The sequence below is a fragment of the Struthio camelus genome, chromosome 1 (assembly GCF_040807025.1).
Source record: "Struthio camelus isolate bStrCam1 chromosome 1, bStrCam1.hap1, whole genome shotgun sequence".
Lineage (NCBI taxonomy): Eukaryota > Metazoa > Chordata > Aves > Struthioniformes > Struthionidae > Struthio > Struthio camelus.
The window spans coordinates 47,640,231-47,659,825 of NC_090942.1; the positions used below are offsets into that span (position 1 = coordinate 47,640,231).

The 19,595-nt window shown below is 36.2% G+C and overlaps 1 protein-coding gene across 6 annotated transcripts in view; it reads right to left on the reverse strand.

Moving 5' to 3' along the window:
* Positions 1 to 438: 438 nt before the first annotated feature.
* Positions 439 to 19,595, reverse strand: part of SLC6A15 (solute carrier family 6 member 15) — a 40,104-nt gene continuing 20,947 nt past the window's right edge. For 5 of the 6 annotated variants that reach the window (XM_068936507.1, XM_068936515.1, XM_068936527.1 and 2 more), the window contains exons 4-12: positions 19,104 to 19,230; positions 16,729 to 16,910; positions 14,960 to 15,070; positions 11,612 to 11,853; positions 11,317 to 11,509; positions 10,181 to 10,373; positions 8,300 to 8,459; positions 3,574 to 3,736; positions 441 to 1,890 (exon numbers count right to left, since the gene is read on the reverse strand). In XM_068936507.1, coding sequence (XP_068792608.1) covers positions 1,519 to 1,890; positions 3,574 to 3,736; positions 8,300 to 8,459; positions 10,181 to 10,373; positions 11,317 to 11,509; positions 11,612 to 11,853; positions 14,960 to 15,070; positions 16,729 to 16,910; positions 19,104 to 19,230 — 1,743 coding nt within the window. In that variant the 3' untranslated portion in view covers positions 441 to 1,518. Of the gene's footprint in view, positions 1,891 to 3,573; positions 3,737 to 8,299; positions 8,460 to 10,180; positions 10,374 to 11,316; positions 11,510 to 11,611; positions 11,854 to 14,959; positions 15,071 to 16,728; positions 16,911 to 19,103; positions 19,231 to 19,595 lie in introns of all 6 variants that reach the window. The other variant, XM_068936538.1, reaches the window with a different exon arrangement.

The following is a 19,595-nucleotide window of genomic DNA, read 5'->3' on the forward strand; positions in this document are numbered from 1 at the left end:
AGGGGCAAGAGGTGGGCAATAAGAGACAGGGAATAGTCACACTTACATAAGGGATCTGGTTCAGGTTTTGGCCTCTTAAACAGAGTTAAATTGGAAGGATGGAGAATAGGCTAGTGAGAAATCCATAGCTGACTATGATTCTGAGACCTGTGCTTTCCTCAGACAGAGTAATCTCATTATTAGTCTGACGCTGGAGCAATGCAACCACGTTCTGCCCATTGCTCATTAAAGGTAGCGAAGTCAGAATTTATGCCTTACTTTAAAGGTCTTCAAGGTAAGCAATAATCACGTTCTAACTGTCAGTGTGTCATGTCAGGTTACAGTGCTACATCAGCTATTGTATTCCTAGTAAAAGCCCTTATCCAATAGTTTAATAAGAACATGACTAACTGATTTAGCATTTTTCAGGCTTTTTAATCATCTCCATTCAGCTGGTAAATGCTATTCTTTCAGATAGTCCAGGTGATGGAAAAGCAAGCTATGTTGCAATGAGTGTGTTATGAAATCACAGAGGAACACCCTGTCAATATCTTTATTCATAGGTTAAAATGTAATGCCATACAGTTCTTAACAATTACTGACTGAAAAAATTATCTGCATAAAACAGAAGCAAACAGAAGGAGACTAATTAAAAAAGCCATCTTGCTTCAACTTTTGAAACGATTACATACAGAATAATATACATATTTACATTACAAGTATATTATATAAATATAATATATATGTAATCTTGTAACCACAATAAATATCAAGAAGGTCTTTTTTAGGCACACAGCATAGAAAAAATGCAGAATCTGCACAATCCTTAAGATTCTTGGAGTGACTCACTCTTACATTGTTTTCACACTGAAAAAGCAAATATTTTACACAAAATATACAGCCACGGCTTATGCAGTCCCCAGTGAACAGGGAGTCTTTCCTTGCCTTCCCTTAAGTCTACTCCTTGATTTTCTAGTACTATTGCTCTATACAGCTATTACATAAGAAAATAGTTTGCAGGTTTGTTTTTTACTCAGCTAATAGCCTAAGTAATTATCAGTGCTAACAAAATAAGTACAGCATATCTACATAAGGTCTATACAAATGTGTGCAGAAACATGGGTTTGGTGAAGTATTTCAGAGCTCACCTTTAATACTGGGGAATTAACCTGAAAGCAGAAAAAAGGATTTTCAGTGATGTTACCTCAGAAATATTACATCATTTGAGTGTGTGACCCTTGGGCTTCAGAGATAGAAAGCTTCAAATTCAGAAATTAATTAAAAAGATCAAATTCTTAGCTATGCTGGCAGATGTCAGCTGCCATTGATTTTGTATGTATTCCTTTCAGTGCAAATGAAAAACCGAGAATTAATCCAAAGGGAGTTTTCTCAACCTGTGTGTACTGTCATGACACTTTAAAGACTGTCACTATGGAGCACCTGAGATCTCACTCTAGTAAGTGAAGCTGACCACTTCTCTTAGGAGAGCCCTGATCAGTGACAGAGGAGAAACAAACAGAAGACTTCTTTTTTTCACAGTTACAAGTCAGACTCTGGCATATCAGGCATATCTGCCATTAGATATCCAATACCATAGCGTCCATTTGGAGCAGTGTCCAGAGTTGGTGATCCAGTCTGTTTTCGATATATGTTTTTGCCAAAATTTGGAGATGGTACTTCACTTGGACTCTTCCCGTGAATCAGACTTGTATTATCTCCCTCCAGATTAATAGGCTCCTTTATTATCCGGCCTCTTTTGTAGGATACAGCTGCCAAACTACCAGAGCTGTCATCGATAAGGTTGCAGCGGCGCACCATGAAGACTACTGGGACAGGCAGTATGGCCAATACCATCAGAGATATACAGATAATCATTCCCCATGTTGGATAGCTGCGGAACTCTTCTATAGCCTGAGCAGTCCCAGAGGGAAAAAAATATATATAAAATCTTTATTTAAAAATGAACAAATCTGGCGTCCTCAGTAAGGCCTGCAATTTTCAAATGCATATCCATCTTTCTGTCACCTTGCACCCACAGTTTAGGCACAACTACAGATCTCTAAGTTGAACAGCCAAAGACATGTATATTGCTATTTTTCTGCCAGTGAGTAAGATCAAAAATGCCAGAGTGCACATGCTGTCCCACAGTTTCTGAGATCCTCAGAGCGCTGATGTAGAGCCCAAATGAGGATTTTCAAATTAGGCACTCTGCTACCTTTGTCTGTAGTTCTTCCTGATCCTTTAAAGCATGTACAGAACCTAATTTGGACACAGGACAACAGGGGACCAATGTGCAGTGATATCTATCTGTACCTTGCCTGAAAGGTAGGTCCCTGCTCTGGAGGCTAATAGCTAGTCTAGACAGGGACTCTCTCAGGATCACCACGTGGAATTGTTCTACTTTATATAAACTTCAGGTAAACTATAACCCATTTGCTGGGGCAACGACCTGACCCCATGCCTCTAGCGAGTGCATGAATCACTGGAAAATTGATTCAGTTTGTTTAGCTGAATGAAGAATTAATTTTATATACATACAGAAAGGAGCAGCTCAGGCCTAGGAGATGGAAGACACCTCCTATCATACTGAAAAGTTTGACTGCTAGGGTACTACTCACTAAGATGCTTGTGACACAGATTCAGATTCGTGCCCCTAATGAGGCACGGCAGGCACTACCAACACCCAGGTTTCCCACAGTCCAGTTGAGTGCTCTCATCCCTAGTCTGTTGGGTATTCTAATCTTTCTGATTTTTGAGGACAATAATCTAACATAACAAGAGCGTTTGCGTGAGAATCCCAAGAAAACAACAGGGGCTGTCTGGTCAGATGCAGGCATCCACCCACCATTAGTAAAGCCACTCTCTCTTACTGACACTTTCCCTGTCTTGGCTGTGTTTCTTTCTCCTGGCTAATTCGGACTGTTCTCCACTCAGAAGGGCCCCTGAGATTCCTGTCTCTGAAATTTTATCCTCCCATATTTTGTGTGACAAGCCTGTACAAACAGCTCAGGACTGATGAGCCTAGAGGCTGGCACTCAGAGGAGTTACCTTGGCTAAACTTCTTTTTGGAGCTAACCCTTATCACTGAGTCTGCATTTCACACAGATACGTTTCTTAGAAATTCTTATCAGAAACCGTTTTTAATGCAGCTGTTAGCTACAATGTGGTATGTGTTCCGAAAGGGAAGATCTATGATATGGCTAATCTCAATGTTTAGTTGCACACAAAAAATTGATGCAACACCTGTAACCATTTATTCCGTGTTGTCATTCAACTATTTTAAGCAGTAAGTAAAATATAATGAAATAGAACAACTGCTCTGACCCTTAAGAACATCTGCAACATACACCAACAAACTGATAGTCACATAAAGTACGGAGATGGTGTCAAGCAGTTATGATTTTAAAGAGAAACTACTGAATAACTAAAAATGACTAAAAATAACTTTACATTAATATTACTTGAGATAAAAATATCCATGCCATTATTTGTAATAATTTTGTATTTGCAATTGCAAATTTTTGTCTTTTCATGTACTTCTGAAATATTGTAAACATGACAAGTATAATGATGATGTTTTTGTTATATACATACCATATCTTCAATCCAAGCACTGTAACCAGGAGGACTTAATGCCATTTGAACAATGCTAGCTACCAGTAGCAATAACAATACTAAAGGGGAAACATACTTCCACATGTAGTAATAGTACTGACTTGGAGAAAACCCAAGCATATCCTTTAAGTCCTCCATAAATCTGTGAAAGGAAGAAAAGGTTATTGTTATTGTGTACACTGAAATTTGATAGTTGATAAATGACACCTAACTTGAGGGAACAGGCAAATTAACAAAATACACATACAGATACAGTTGCAGTTAGATTTACTTGACTGGTTGACTAATAGAACTTATATTACCAGTTGAAAAGAGATGAATAGAAAGAGTAATAATAACTACGCAGTGCAGTGAAGTAAACTGGCTTAGTAAACTGGCTTTTCACTTCTGAATATTTAGACTCAACTCCTAATATAAGCAGAAGTAAAAAGGAGAGTCATGATCCCCTTCTAGTCCATAAAAGTTTTCTCTCCAAGTTTTAATGTCTGATTTGTCACAGTGCCAGATTGCTGAAGAGAAAATAAAGACTAGAGCAAGAGGTATCTTGAAGTGCATTAAAAGCAGCTTTTGCTCTGAAACTTCCTGGGTGAGTAGAGAGAAACTGTGAAATACCTTTAACTTTCCTCAGCAATGAGATCACATTTTCAGGGCTCCAACCAAATTAACATTCACAACTACCCCTTAATAGAGATCTTACAGATGGAAGTAATTACTGTTGCATAAAAAATTATGCCAAATAACACTTGCAATAAACACTTGCTATTTAAAAGTCTTTTAAATAGGTACTAATTATAATAATTCTCTTCATTAACACAGGTCGGTGAGCTAGGCAGCCATTGCCTTGAAAGACAGGTTCAGTTAATTTGTGAATTCAAATGATACAGTGCATTTTCATAAATTTTTCCGAAGATTAATCTTTCATCTAGAAGCAAACACCACAGCAAAAGAGGAAGACAAAGCTATATTCTATTTGTTTCCACTAACAAGCTTAGGTGGGACAGGAAGTCTGTAAATCCAACTCGACTTTTCTGAAACCCTGTACTGCAAAGATGCTTGGCACATGAGCCTTCTCCCCTCTATTTGAAAGTATTATTCTACAACACAGTAACTACCTGAGGTCTGTGCTAAAGTATGATTACAACTCAGACAACTGCATATATATAACTTGTTATGCAGTATGGATGTCAACAATATGTGAAGATACAACAAAATTAGCGCTGGAACACTCATCATACACAAGATCAAAGATGATCTAGCAAAGGATGATCTTGGAAGCTGCACCTCCTGATCCATATTGCAAGGCTGCACTCCCCTTCCATGGGTCCGTGGGACCCATGAGACTCCCTCCCGACGCAGAAGGAGATACTGCCCTTCTACCAAGTACATCATAGCCATCTCTCCCATGTGAACAGCTGCCTGCAAACAAGAGCTGAGAAAGCAGTCTACTTCATCTCGTCACCTCAGCCCCTGCACAAGAAGCCTTCTTCTCCTTCTACTTCTCCCCTCAAATTGCTGTGGTAGCTGACACAAAATTAATTTCCTGTGCCATATGGAAAGCTTTCCACTGCAATAAGAATCTTGACAGGACTAGTTCAGGTGCTCCAGAGAGCAGAGGACGAGTTTGGGAGATTAAGGAGGCAGACCAGTCTAGAACAAGGCAGAAGGGATGGATATAGTCTATGACCTTTTTTGTTCTTGCGCAAATACAAGAAAAAGGGGACGCTGCTTGCTTCTGAAATAGGCCAAACACAGCAGTAGCAAGAGCTCCCCCACACTTCCTTGTTTCTACTAGTAAGATGAACGTTATAAAGGCTCAAGACTGCTCTGTTGAGCAACTGTCAGGCCAGAGGGGATATCCAGCTGTTGTGACTACCAGTTCTCCTCATTTTCTTAGAAGCAGACCCGATGGGAGCATGCCTTGGACCAAATTTAGTGCGTGGGCTGCTTGTTGGGCCATGCTGGAAAGACATTTAAACTCACCTTTCTTTTTATAGATTATTTGTTACATTTTCTTATATTGTCTACTGGGCTGTTTACCGAGGCATGTGTCATCGCTTTTGAGCAAATATAAAAACAGCACATCTTACAGAGGTAAAAATTAATTCTGAACTCATATGTGCGTTGCTTTGTAAAAAATAACTTTACACATAAGCTATGGTTTGCATTATGTAAGGTGCTAAAATAAAACCTTGTGAAGTTTTAAATTTGTCTCCTTGCGCCTCAAAACTGCAATTTATGTTCTGCACAAAACTCCTATATTTGTACTTTTTGATGGCAACGTACATGGGTTCCAGAGCCAGTAGAAAAAGAAAGAATATTTGTAGAGTTAATTCTTTTGGAGTGTGCACACAAAGCACTGATTCTATTTTAACCTCCTTGCGGTTCCATTCCCTTTTGAAATATGACTATAAAAAAGGTCCTACAGCAAGAAACATGCTTTAAAAGCAGTTACACATGTGAAGCTATTGTCACATAAAATCTCAAAAACATTCTGAACTGCAGAGTTTGGTATTCTGTCCTTTGTTTACAATGTAATGATAAACACTGTTGAAAAGAAGGTGATTTTACAAACGGGTTGTGCCCTGTGTAGATGGCCTTTTCTTTCTGGGATCTCCAGTTCTTCATCCAATTAAACATAAATCTTTTATGTTCATTTTCAAGATCTTTCATCATCTTCTCTGTCCTACTTACCATGTTTTATAAGCTACCAAGCTCCTTTGCGTCACTGATTACAGTTTTTATCTCTCCCTTTCTGTATTTTCAAAACGGTGTCTTCAGAAGTAGTGTCCCTCACCTATAAATACCTCTGATGACTGTATTTCAGCAAAACTTTTCTTTGCAGTGAAGTCTACACAAATCTTGACAGCAGCAGCTTTGCAAGACTTGTGTTCATCACACTAACCAAAATCTTCCGTTTGTTGCCTTCTTAGTTATCTGTATCCATGTGTTGTCTCTACCTTTTGGCTGTATTCCCTCTGGAGGCAATGTTTTTTCCATATGTTCATAGAACATATGAATGTTTTTCTATACGTTCATGTTTTCTATATGTTCAACATGTTATTATGTCTTAATCTATGAGTATGACCCCTTGGTGCTCCCACAACTGATGGAAACCTTAGGTTGTTGATTGTTGAATGCTGGGTGCCTGAAGAAGGATATTCTGGAGAAATACACATCAGAAAAGAGATTAGGACTACTGCAGATGAAGGTTAAGATGGCCATTATGAATGAGAAAAATGGCTGCTAACGCTCATTATATTGTCAGAATCCCTTTTGAAAACATGAATAAAATGAACTCTGATTCAGAATTGAAGTATTACTGTATTTTAGCTATTCCTAAATACCAACTTTACTAAAAGGCAGCTGTTGACTTTTGGCAAGTCTACCTCCTTTCACAGTGGAACTCTCCCTGTTTGGACAATACCAAAATATTCAGGCCAATTGGTTTCACCTGTTTTTTAAGAGTAAAGAAGTGTACGTGGCACTTTCATGTCTGTAGGATCAGTTATAGGATTATACATGTAGCAGGAGTGGGAATTCTTCCCGATCAAGTAAGTAGTCCAGGTATTATTTGCATAGACTAGAAACAATTTCTGGAAACCATACAGTGAGATTGCCTATTATAGTTTTATTTCATTATGGTGAGGGATCGGCTGCTGTCTCAGATCTAACAAGTGAAAAGTCAAATGAAACACCCATTTCATGTCACCCTTTTACATGCAAAAGAGTCAGAGAAGGTTAAATTACTTCCACATGCTAGTATAGTGGACTGCTCTGTTTCATCTGTGCATGACAGGAGTTTTTGACAGACTTTCTCTCTTCCTTAAAAGTGTGGCCCTCACTGGTCTCACTTAGCACACACATTCTGATGATTGCTGTCTTTTGATATAAACAAATTAAAGGGACCTGATATTCTTTACTCTTTTCCTTCAATCTTCACTAGTTGAAAGTTACTTAACTTCATTATCAAATATGTTACTTTCACTTTAGTTTTGATCCTGTTCCTTGCTATCACTTTCTCTCTCAAAACTAATGCAAAGAGCAATTGCTACAGCACCCCCAAAATAAATCTCAGGAACTGAAACGTTCTTACTGTTAGTGTCACAAAGTTTGCTTTGCTCCTGCCCAAAGTATTGCAAAGCTGTTCAAAGTAAGTACTCATTCTCACCTGCTCCTTAGACCACGGTTATTGCTTCTTGAAATCCTTCCCCTATGCTGCCTTTCTTATACACGTTCCTCATACTCACCCATCCAGCCTCCTTCCTGCCTCTCTAATCTTGCCTCTTTTTACTGCAGTCTGCTCTCTGTGGATCTGTTGTGATTGCTCTTTGGGTTTCACTACACTGTCTTGATGCCTTTTTTCAAATCTGATGCCTATATCTTGTTTCAAATCTGTTCCTAAAGCATACTCAATTCTAAGTCCAGGCTGACACATTTGAACTCCTTTACCATACCAAGAATAACATCTTTATATTCACACACACCAGCAAGAAACAACTGCCAATATAAATTCCTATTTTCCGACTACTTTGATCTTGTCTTTCTTTTTCTTCCTTCCCTGTCTTTGTATAAAATGGAAACATCTCTTTGGGTTAGGAATATCCTACCTGTCTTTATGTGCACATAGCAAATAGCTGATGCTATATAATTGACATCGTAATAATTATTGTAATGAATACTGTTGAAATTCATTTCCTTCACTTACTTGTCTATTCCATATATTCGGGTAACTGCAATATTCTCCAGAATGACCACAATAAGCAGAGGCAGTGTAGCTGAGTAATCATCAAACATCGTGACAAAATAATTTCCAGAGCGCTGTACAAAGATCAGGCCAATAAGAAATGCTACCAAGCAGCAGACGACTGGAATAAAGGACATAAATGTGAAGTGTAATAATAAAGATATTCCATGGAGAACAAGGAAATAGAGGGAGAGTTATCAAAGACATTTTAACACATCATTTCATATAACCAAAGTTGATACCATTTTCCCTTTTTTGGTCTCAATTTTGAGAATATTAGGAAACCTACTTATTCCCTACCTATCAGAAAAGTCATGCAAACAGAAGTAATCATTGGCATTTACATATTAAGGTAGCCCTGATTAACCAGAGATTAATCAAGGGATTATTTTGCATTAAGCACTTCACTTAATATGAATGCAAGGCTAAGATAAGGAGAATTGGTAAATTAAGCACCATACATTATGTTATTTGGTCACTAGATCTTTTTTTAGAATTTAGAAGTGAAAAGAACCAAAGTTTCTGTATGCAATTTGGATTGTCTTGTATTATGTTTTCTCATCATGTCTTATCATTGAGTCCAAAAAATGTGCATCTTGCTGTAAACTAAGGCTCTGGTAGGTACACTATTCATACCTCAGCACATACACAGGTAGACTCCAATTTGGAAATACTTGAGCACAAAACGACGTTAAGCATGTGAATTGACTCCCCTGAACTCAGTAGGGACTGAACTGGAACAATAATGCTACTAATTACAAACGTATTCATGCTTCTGTAAAAATTGAAGATTTGTAGCTCCTCAGTACAAACTATAGTGAAGGTATAATCCTTGTTAAATCCCATTAGTACTGCATGAGGTATAACCAAGGCATTTCAGTTTTATAAATTAATTATAAAAATATTACATTATGTTGTAATCCTTTGAGTGCAATTGACTTAAGTAGCAAAAAATTATGCATGTACAACATTTAGAAAAATTACCAGAGAAAAGTAGCTCTCAAATATTCCTTTATTATAACAGTTTTTGTCAAACTCTGTAACCATGAATTACTGTAAAATGCAAAGGCCTATCTCCATATCCAAAAGTGTATCTCCAAGATCATGTTATTTGCATATATATTTATGGCAAATATTTGACTTCTAAAATGTCATATAGTCTATTCAATAAGAATTTAAGAGCTGATTTTTAAAAGGCAATGGTCTAATCCTGCTCAATAGCTTAGGATTCCTGAAAAAAACATCAGATGAATCTTTATGCAGAATTTAATTCGTAGACCTAGCAAAATATAAAAATATATGTTTTCAGTTAAATATTATTTATTATGTAAGTACTCAGCAGTCAGGAAGTGCAGTGTATCTGCTGCTAACTCTTGGTAAAACTAGTTTTATAAATGACGGAGATGTTATTTTCTTCATAGAGTTAGATAATGTTAGAACAGTTTATTCTAATTTTCATCCCTTCTATCACAGCTACTGATATCTGAATTTGCCCATCATGGATGAAGTCCCTTGTGGCTGTCCTAAAGATTTTCAGAAATCTAACTTTCATATTTTAACCTGTTTTTCTATTTTAAAAAGAGAAATTGCTACAAGATCATCTGAGCTAAATGAAAAGGCTACATATATAGCTTTAGGCATTTAAAAAAGCAGACATCTTCTTCAAGTCCCTTTCAGCGTTCAGTGGGAAAAAGTCTATTTCTCGAGACAGTAAGCGTATTGATTTTAGGTACAATATCATAAATTAAGATTAACTTCATACTCTCCAAGACTTTTTTAGCTGTAATGTACAGCCTTCCTCCTTTACTGTACTAGCAAGAAGAGAAAATTCCTAAAACTCACCAGTAAGAATTTCTTTCCTCACTTTGAAGGTATCAACAATGGGTGTGATGATGCCTTCAATAGTTCCAAACATACTTCCAAGTCCCAAATTTACCAACATGAGGAAGAACATCACTGACCAGAAGGGAGAAGCCGGGAAGTGGGTCATTGCTTCTGTAAACGCAATAAAAGCTAAACCAGTCCCTTGGACAGCCTGTCAGTGAGGAAAAATCCACATAATGTCATTAGTGGACAGTTGACGGGGAGCGAGTTTTAGGTTTGGGTGCAACAGTCTGACTTCATATGTCATTGATTCAGTCTTGAAGGTAGAATGGGAACCTGCTAAGATGTGAATTTTCCACCTTTCCAAACTTAAATATTATTTACTGCAATATTGGATTGGGCTAAGAATCTGTGACTGATACGAACAACATACTTCCATCTCTTTCACTGATAATTTTGCATGGGAGACACCATATAGGACTGCTACAAAATACCCTCTGTTCTCTCCACTGAATATACGAAGGACTCGATTTCTATACCAATTTGTTGCAGATTAAAACAGTGGGAATAGTATAGAACCTTTTAATGTCTAAGTCGCTGATTGGTATTTTAGCTTCAGATGCTGGTGCAAATAAATAGAGGTCATTGTTTAAAACTGAAAATCCCACTGAAGTCATCAGGCTTGCTGTGATGATTTCCGAACAGGACAATGACAATTAAAGAATTATCTAAAAGAAATAACTTTTTTACTTTCTGAGGAAGTAGCATTTATATTTAATAACTGTATCTCAAAATTAAAAGACATCATAATTTGAGATGTTGGATATTTACACCTCCATTTTAGTTTCTGGAAAATGCCTGTGTTCAACTCTTCTAAAATCAGGACTGTAAAAATGTATCATCTTTGGAGCAGCAATGTTATGATCAAATCTACGATAAATCAGTGAAGAATGCATTCAACATCAGATCCAAAACTGGGGTTGGAATGAGACCCTGCACAGAATCATGTTTTCATACGGATTTCTATAGGTTCACCACCGCTAAGTAAAAAGTACTGATACTTTGTGTATACTTACATTTCACAGCATGTTTCAGGTTTACAAATATTCTTCCATTCATAAACTTTGTATGCAAGACTTACTCATTACTCTCACCTTGTTAAGTTCATCTTCAATTTGACAAGATTTCAGACCAAGAGAATCAAACTCTTCTTCTTTAACTTTCTGAATAATGTCATAAACTAAATTGTAATCTTCTGCTGTAATGCTCGAGAAATTGATATGATGTGGGATCATATCCTGGCTAAGATTGCCTGTTTTCAAAAGTTTTAAAATCTTCTCTGAATTTCTGTAAAACACAATAAAAAACAGATAAATCAAAGTGGATGATCTGTGTGAATTCCTAAATGAAATATACCATAAAAATGAAAAAATAAAGGTATATTCATACTGGATAACACATTTCTCATTTATGATATTGGCTTTGAAGCCCAGAACAGCAAACACCACCAAAGTTGCCAGCACAGAAGTGAAAAAATTGATGAAGGACACCAGTACAGCATCAAAATGGCAGTTGTTGTCTCTCTTGTTGTAGCTTGAAAAGGCAATGACTCCACCAAATCCAAGCCCTAAGGCAAAGAACACCTGAGTAGCAGCTTCTCTCCAGACCTTGGGCTCCAGCATTATTTCAAGCTGTTTGAAATTAGATACAATATATGTCAGCTATGAAATGCATTTCTATTATATGCAAAGACAACAGAAGAGAAATAGAAAGACAACCTACATCATAAAATTAGAATACTTCACTATAAAAGCATTTTCATTATGATAAAACAGAAGCTCAATGTGACACCTAAAGTTGGGTGACCTTATGGGCCAGGATTTCCATCGACTTTATGCAATATGATCCTTAAAGAGAAATCTGCTATACAATATGTCTCCAACAATGAGACATTCCTGGACGTATGTGATAACTGAACTAACAGCCAGTTATACAGTGAAGTTGGAGACAGCATGTCACTTTTTTTTTTTTTTAATACAATATACGGATTGACCGGTATAAGAATTAAGATTTACTTTGGGATAATCGACCCTTTCATAAATGCAGTAAGTTGGTTGTAAGTTGTTTTGTTGTTGGGTTTTTTTTAAGTGAACATGAAACACACATGCTTATACAGAATTCTACTACATGCAAATATGTACTGCAAAATGCAATATCTGAAATAAATGCTGGCCCCTGCAATCTGTATTGTAGTCCATGAGTTAAGTCTTTCAAGTTAGACGCCTTAAACTTACTCTGACCTAAATGGATCATGAACTTGAGGGACAACAAAGCCTTCTATCAAAAACTAAACAGTTAGCTCTACATGCATTGCTTCTTCAGATGATCACATTTCAAGAAAAATTTTTGTTAAAGTTATAAGTCATCATTTGTTTACCTTAGATCTTTCTAGGGAGTGGATCCCCAAGAAGAAGTGTATGTGAAATTTAAACATTGTATTTTCTCAAGCTGATCCAGGGCCTTCATTCATGTAACAGTAAAAGACCTTACTTCTGGTATTATGATTTTTATTTAAAAAAAAAAACCCTAGCCTTATCAAAAACTGCAAACTAAAAAGCTTCAGCCTATATATACTAGCAATCAAATGACTGACTGCCTTACTCTGAGAAAACTGCATTTCCTATTGTAACAGTAAAAATATCACAGTTACGCTTGATCTTTTCCACTAGAGGGAGATAGAGGCATATTTTTAATTTTACCAAAACTAGATGCTTTAAATATTCAAAAGCTTCTCTTTCTTCAATGTATTGTTTTGCCTAATCGAAGATATTACATTTCCAGATACATCTTGTCTAGCTTTTCAAAATACACTCATAAGTGATTTTGCCATAATAATACATTTACTGTGAGATTTTGAGGGCTAAATATTTAAGCTTCACATATTCCTGTATTTTCTTCATAATAGTTGACTTCATTGGGCTTTTGATATACCTTTCTTTTAATATTTCATTGAGGCTAATATTTTGCATTTCTGTTTTCTTCATCATCGATGCCTAACTGAGAAAATCACCCCTTCTTTATTAGCATTATGCTATCACACCTGTGCCAATGTGTGCCACTCCTCTACTGTGCTGACACAACTATTTTGTGGGAATGTGCTGTGACCTGGTTTACTGAAGTGATCAAGACTGAAAAGACTTTTCTCCCTTCCCTCCCATACTTGGGTTATTTTCAACCTGGATCAGTTTAGCAATGCACTTTATAACCTATACCCATACCTGGAAACCAGTAGAAGAAACTAAAAACGTTTTTTTCTTTCAAAATTGTTTATCTGAACAGTTGAAACAATCGTATTATCAAGTGATGAAGTAATCCTAAAGTAAGCATCAACTGCAACTCACTTTAGGCCTAACTCATGAAAAATTAAATAGCGAGGGGTGCTGAAGTCTTGCTATTAAAGGAGAATTTTAATGTTTACTTTCCCTCAGTACCTACTGGTATTTTTACAGTTAAATAAGGATAACACTGTGGTTGAGGAACCAAAGTATAATTTCAAGAGGTCTGTATTCCATCTCTGCTACAGACATCCTCTTTGTCAGTAAGCATGACACTTCTCTGTTTCTCAGATTTCCCCAAATTTGTCTGAGCAGCCTGCAAGTTCCTGCAGAACCAAGATTCTGAAAAGTGACAAGAGTGAGTGAAGTGCTCATGCTCGCATATGAACATTTGCCTATCACAATGCAAAAAATAACAATGTGATTGCTAGTGAAGGTCACATTTATAGGATGATGGTTCTCCACAGACTCAGAACATATGGAATCAAAACACCTGACAACATTCCTGTCATCGGGCATTAGCCTCTAGGTGCATTGATTTAAAACACGTTATTATTTAGCTTTCATTTGTGAACATCAGTCCTGTTTCTACTGAATGGTATTGTCAAACTGACTTACTGGAAGAAGAATTATGCATACCTGAGCAAGCAGGTAATATAGCTCTGACTACACAACCACACTGTTCCTGTAGTACATATATATAGCTAAAAGCTTTTCAGTGGGGTGTGAGTAGAATTCAGGCATTCAGGCTAACCAATGACTCTTAGCACCCCTTCTCACCCCTACAGCAATAAAATCTATGGTTATGTAAAGGTATTACCGGCAAAATGGCAAATAGATGGCAAAAATATATGCTTAGACCTGCTGCTGTCTTGGTGTGACAGCCATATGGAGCACAGTAAGGAAAGCTGAGTGGTGAGTACTTACACCACTTTCACAAAATGAGCAGAGTGTTAGGTCTCCTATGTTTCTGGACTGCTATGCAAACAGCACTTACTTATTTCTAAAAGAATGAACAACCCTTTCAAAAGGGACAAATCCACCATGTAAATATTGGAAAGCATTCAAAGTAAGGCATTTCACTATGACCTCCCAGAACCAGGCATTTAAACCCTAGAGAACGGCAAGATTTAAGATTCACTTCTCTCTTCAGTATTCGGCCAACTCGTGGAGCTTTCTACATATCCTAAACACTGAAAATGCCACTTCCAATTGCTTAACTTTGTTAACACATTTAAGTCTGGAAACTTGCCACCTAACGGAGATATCTCAACGCTAACCTTGAACACTTAAAGCCTTTGGACCTTAGGACTTGACGTTGTGCCACTGAAGTTTACAGTGATTTTGAAAATTACCAAGCAGGATCTTCTATGAACGCAGTAAGCTCAATTGAGAGCGTTCATAAATGGTCATATTGCCCTTGAAACGTTAAATATATTGCAGACAGAAATTAAACACATACCTTAGGTGTGAACATGTGACGAATTCCATCCACTGACCCATTAAGGAGCAGTCCTCTGATCAGAAAGCATAAAAGCACCACATAAGGAAAAAGGGAACTAAAATACATAATCTGAAAAACATTAAAAAGAAATTTAACATGACAACCGTGGCCTTTACTTTAAGTAGTTTTATTTTCTAGTCAGTATCTTTTGGCTAGATGACTGAACTGATAACCATATGTTCTCCAAAAAAAAAGATACACAAAACACTTTTCTCTCCATTCCCTTTCACTGTGCAGAGGAAAACAAAATCAACACGACAGTACTAAAGGAAATTCTAAATTGTATTAAAATAATATGGTTGCCAGCACGTTAACTAATTCACCAACAAATTGAAATGCAGGGAAATTCAATGCGAATTCAATGAAAAGATGAAGAGGACAGAAGTAGCCTGTTTTAGAAAAGCTTCACTTTACAAATGCATTTTGATTCAAGCAGACAATATGGTAAAGATACCTGCTATTCTGTTCAGCATGAATAGCAACTCATTCTCTCCCTGGAAGATGTGAATATGCAGATAGTGGAACGTATATAACCAATGGACTCAAAGCACTAAAAAATGCATATTGCCAGGAAAGAAGAAGAACCAGGAATATTCTCTGATCTACAGAAGTGAGTCAAGATCCAGTAGGTTTGAGTCATAAAAACTAGGAAACAATATAGCTTTGACTGTCAGGCACACCAAAAGCAGAGTCCTGTCTTCAGAGTCCTAAAATGCAATACTGCCCAGCTGAAGAGCACGTTTTTGCTATTGTGTTCGTGAAACCCAACACTCCTGGGCTTCTATATCACTTTAACATTTGTATAACGGACTATCTTTCTGGCACAGTGACTGATTTTATCTAATACACAGAGAAAACAAAAAATTAGTAATGAAATACGGTCTTTCAACCTCCATCATTTCTTGAATAGCAAATTTATTCTGTGCTTTAGAAGTTCAGTAAAATGATTCCCTCACTCAACTTGCTGCAGTTATTTCTTTAATGGAAATATACTAAAGAGGTTGTAGAAATTTCCTATCATCTCCTATTCATCAAAAAACTTCCAAATAGCAAAGAATTCTGCAGATGTCAAAAATCAGAAACAGATTATTTTTCATTTGCAAATCCCAGCGATCAACAGCACTAGCAAATCACTAGCAAACTTAGCTGACTCTATGGAAAGGAATGAAAACAAGGTGATACACTCAAATCCAAAGGGATGGCTAGTCAAAAGAAACAATCTAGAATCCTGAAAAGAAGCTGTGGTTATTACAAAGTGTTACAGAAGCATGGAGACTAATGACTGTAATAATAAAAAGCTAAATGCTAGGGCATTCTGAGGACTAATTAAGGAATTCTAATGGCGGCATTACAACCATACTGAGACTATGGGTATATCTGGAAACGTAATTCCTTAGTCTGACATTCAGAAGCACACAGACACATACTAGATTAACAATACAACAAAGCCGAGGTGCAGTTATTTGAAACAGTTATGCTGACTGAGAGCAGAAATGATTTTTCTTTAGATGCCAGCTCCTGGGTTTAAATTACTACAATTTTAATGCTTAACTACTAACATTCCCCTGCTTAGGATTATACAAATACTGGGGTGAGTCACAGCTTCTAGCCTGCTCCTGCAGATTTCAAAAGAGGGTAGGCAGAGGGTGAGGTGAACAAAAAGGCAGTGAAGTAGATCTTAAATGTTTCAAAGTAAAACACTGTCATTTAGGTAAATGTATACTCACTTTGCCTGAAGACTGAATGCCTTTGATCATAGCCAGGCATACCATGACCCAGGCAGCCAACAAGCAGATAGTCATCTTCCAGTTTAAACCTCCACTCTCTGAGAGAGAGCTGGAAATATTCAGTGCTTCTCTGTACCAGTAATAAGTGGTTGCAGAACTTTTTTCACACTCTGGCTCCACAACTGTCAGGAGAGGGTGGTAAATCAAAAACGGGTTCAGGACAGAAGTATTTTTCCAACATTTCACAACAACGTTCTGCCATTCCCCCTAGCTTGCAACTATGGCATCACCATTTACTAAGCAACTAATTTCACAAAGAATCTAAAGATATTCTTTGAAAGAAATGGTGACTGCTAGCAGTGGGAATTTCTATATATATCTTTCTTAAAACACTCTTTCGGGATATTATATTCTTCTGTAGATAGTCAATCCAAGTCCTAGGCAGAACTTAGCTCTTATTTCAGTACTAATTAGCAGGCAGGCCTAGATAAAAGAGATATATTTCATTCATCACACAGGACATCAGATTTCCTACATATGAAACTGTGACTCGTATAGTATTAAAACTATTACCCTGAAATTCAAAGTTGGATTACATTAATTTTGAAATAAATATTTTAAAAAATGTCAGTTGTATCTGCTTTTATATGACACTCAAATCAATAGGCACTTAAATGCCTTTTACAAATATTAAAATAGTAATATAAAAAGACTAAATTATTAAGACAAAGGGAAAAAAGGGTTCCTACATAGGTACGTTGAAATGAAAGTTGCTACATGTATTTTAGAAGTGCTTTTTGATTATACTGTAATTCTGTCTTACTTGCGCTACCAGTCTCAGAATTTGTGTGTATGTAGATATATAGCACATACATATGACATGTAATTTTAAATACATACTTCTTAAAGAAAAGATTTACTTGTTTTATATACATTTACATTTGACAAAGACATATCTAATCCAGGTCCTGAATCAAGGTAATTCTTGAAAAGAAGAGAAAAAACATACTACTTTTAAGAAATCTAGCACAGTTTTCAGACCTTCACTGAAATAAGCTGTCAAAAGTGATGTCATCAAATATAATAGTTCTCTGTTGCTTAGCTTAGCTTAAAAGACCTTTGCTGAAGTTAGGCTGATACCGTGTATCTTACTGTTGAGGTAGAATAAGAGTATATAAACACTCTACCTCGATCAACGGACAATAACCTATCGATCAGAGTCAGTCTGACTCTGCAAACACTCACAAATACTGATCATTTCTTTCAAAAATTTACAACTCTAGCAAAGACTGTATGTTGTACAACTCTTCAAATGGCCCTGATCTTCATTAAAGAGGAAAAAAACCACACAAAGTAATGAAAATTTAACATCTGAAATAAAAAGAAATCAAAAGAAATCTTTCATATTTCAAGAACAAGGCAAATGCAAAGTGTGTGATTATTATAAGATAACAAAAACTGAGGCATAAGGAACTTTTAATACTGTTGCAGAATAAATATGCCCATACAAGACTATCTCATTATAGCTACAAACAAATTATTAATTCCATAATTTCCATTTGTTTAAAGGCAAAAAAGCTTTTATCATGTGTATTTCATTGATGTTTACAGTTTTCCATTTTCTGCTTTGTCAGGAGTACAATACCTCTTGGCTTTGTTGGCAGGAAGTATGTCATACTAAACAAAATACAGAAACAGCCTCTTTCACCAAGTAAACACAAAAGGCAGCATCAGATCAGAAAAACATAATCAGAAATTCTTTTAAGTTTTTCCCACAACACACTAAAGTAAATAACACTCACCTAGTTACGCCACTCAATAAAACAATTTTTAAAGTGATGTTCCTTTCCAAATTCAGTGTGTTTGTTTCAGATTAGGTTTATTTGTTGTATTTTTTCCAAGTATCATAATGTGGTATCTCCTTTAAGTGTAAAAACTAATTATTCCTTCTTTTTCTTAAGATGTAAAACGTTTTCTTAAAATGTAAAGAAGCTTTGAATACACTTTCCCCCACAAATATCTGTTTGTGTTTTGTCTCTTTTTTGCTTGAAAACGCTAAAGTTCATATGAATGACTAAACGACAAGAGAGAATTAAGTGGGTAACTCACTATATACCAGGTTGGTCAATTCTGCAAAATAAAGTAATTGGAAGAATAAAGAGAAAGTGTCTTTTTTTCAATTCTCTTCAGTTATATTAAGTATGAGGATCAGCTGTAAAAAGAGATAAACGTAAAAGCAGGTTTTAAATTCACATTTTCCTGAATAAATCTTGACGCAAAGCCACTGAAATTCAACAGAAAGACTACCCTTTCCTTAATGACACTGGGTTTGTCCCTGGATGACTTTAAAGAACATTTATATATAACACACTTACAGGTGTGAGATGTATTTTTAACTAAAGGACACTGATCCCATGGTAATGGATGCTGAAAAGACTGAGAAAAGTAAAACAGACTCCATCCAATAATGACATTGTAGTACAGGGCCACAAAGAAACATACCTGTAAAAAAAGACATATCAAAAAGTTACATTATCTACATTTGTAAATCCAAAAAAAAAAAAAAAACTAATGCATTTAATTCTGCATATTTCTGCACACTCAATTTTAACTAAAAAAAGATAGAATAAGAATTCAATGGCTTGCCCCTGCTAACGTAGCTTGCATTTTTTCAATTCTCACTTTCCTCTGTACTTATCATGTACATTACACCTGTAATATTTGTTACAGGCTTCTTTTCTCCCAGAAGACTAATCTTTCCTAATTCCTAACTTAAAAAGAATAACAGAATACAAGATAAGGTTTTAGGGACACATCCATATAAACATTTTTATATACTAGTTTGAGTTCTAAGACCTTCCTAAAAA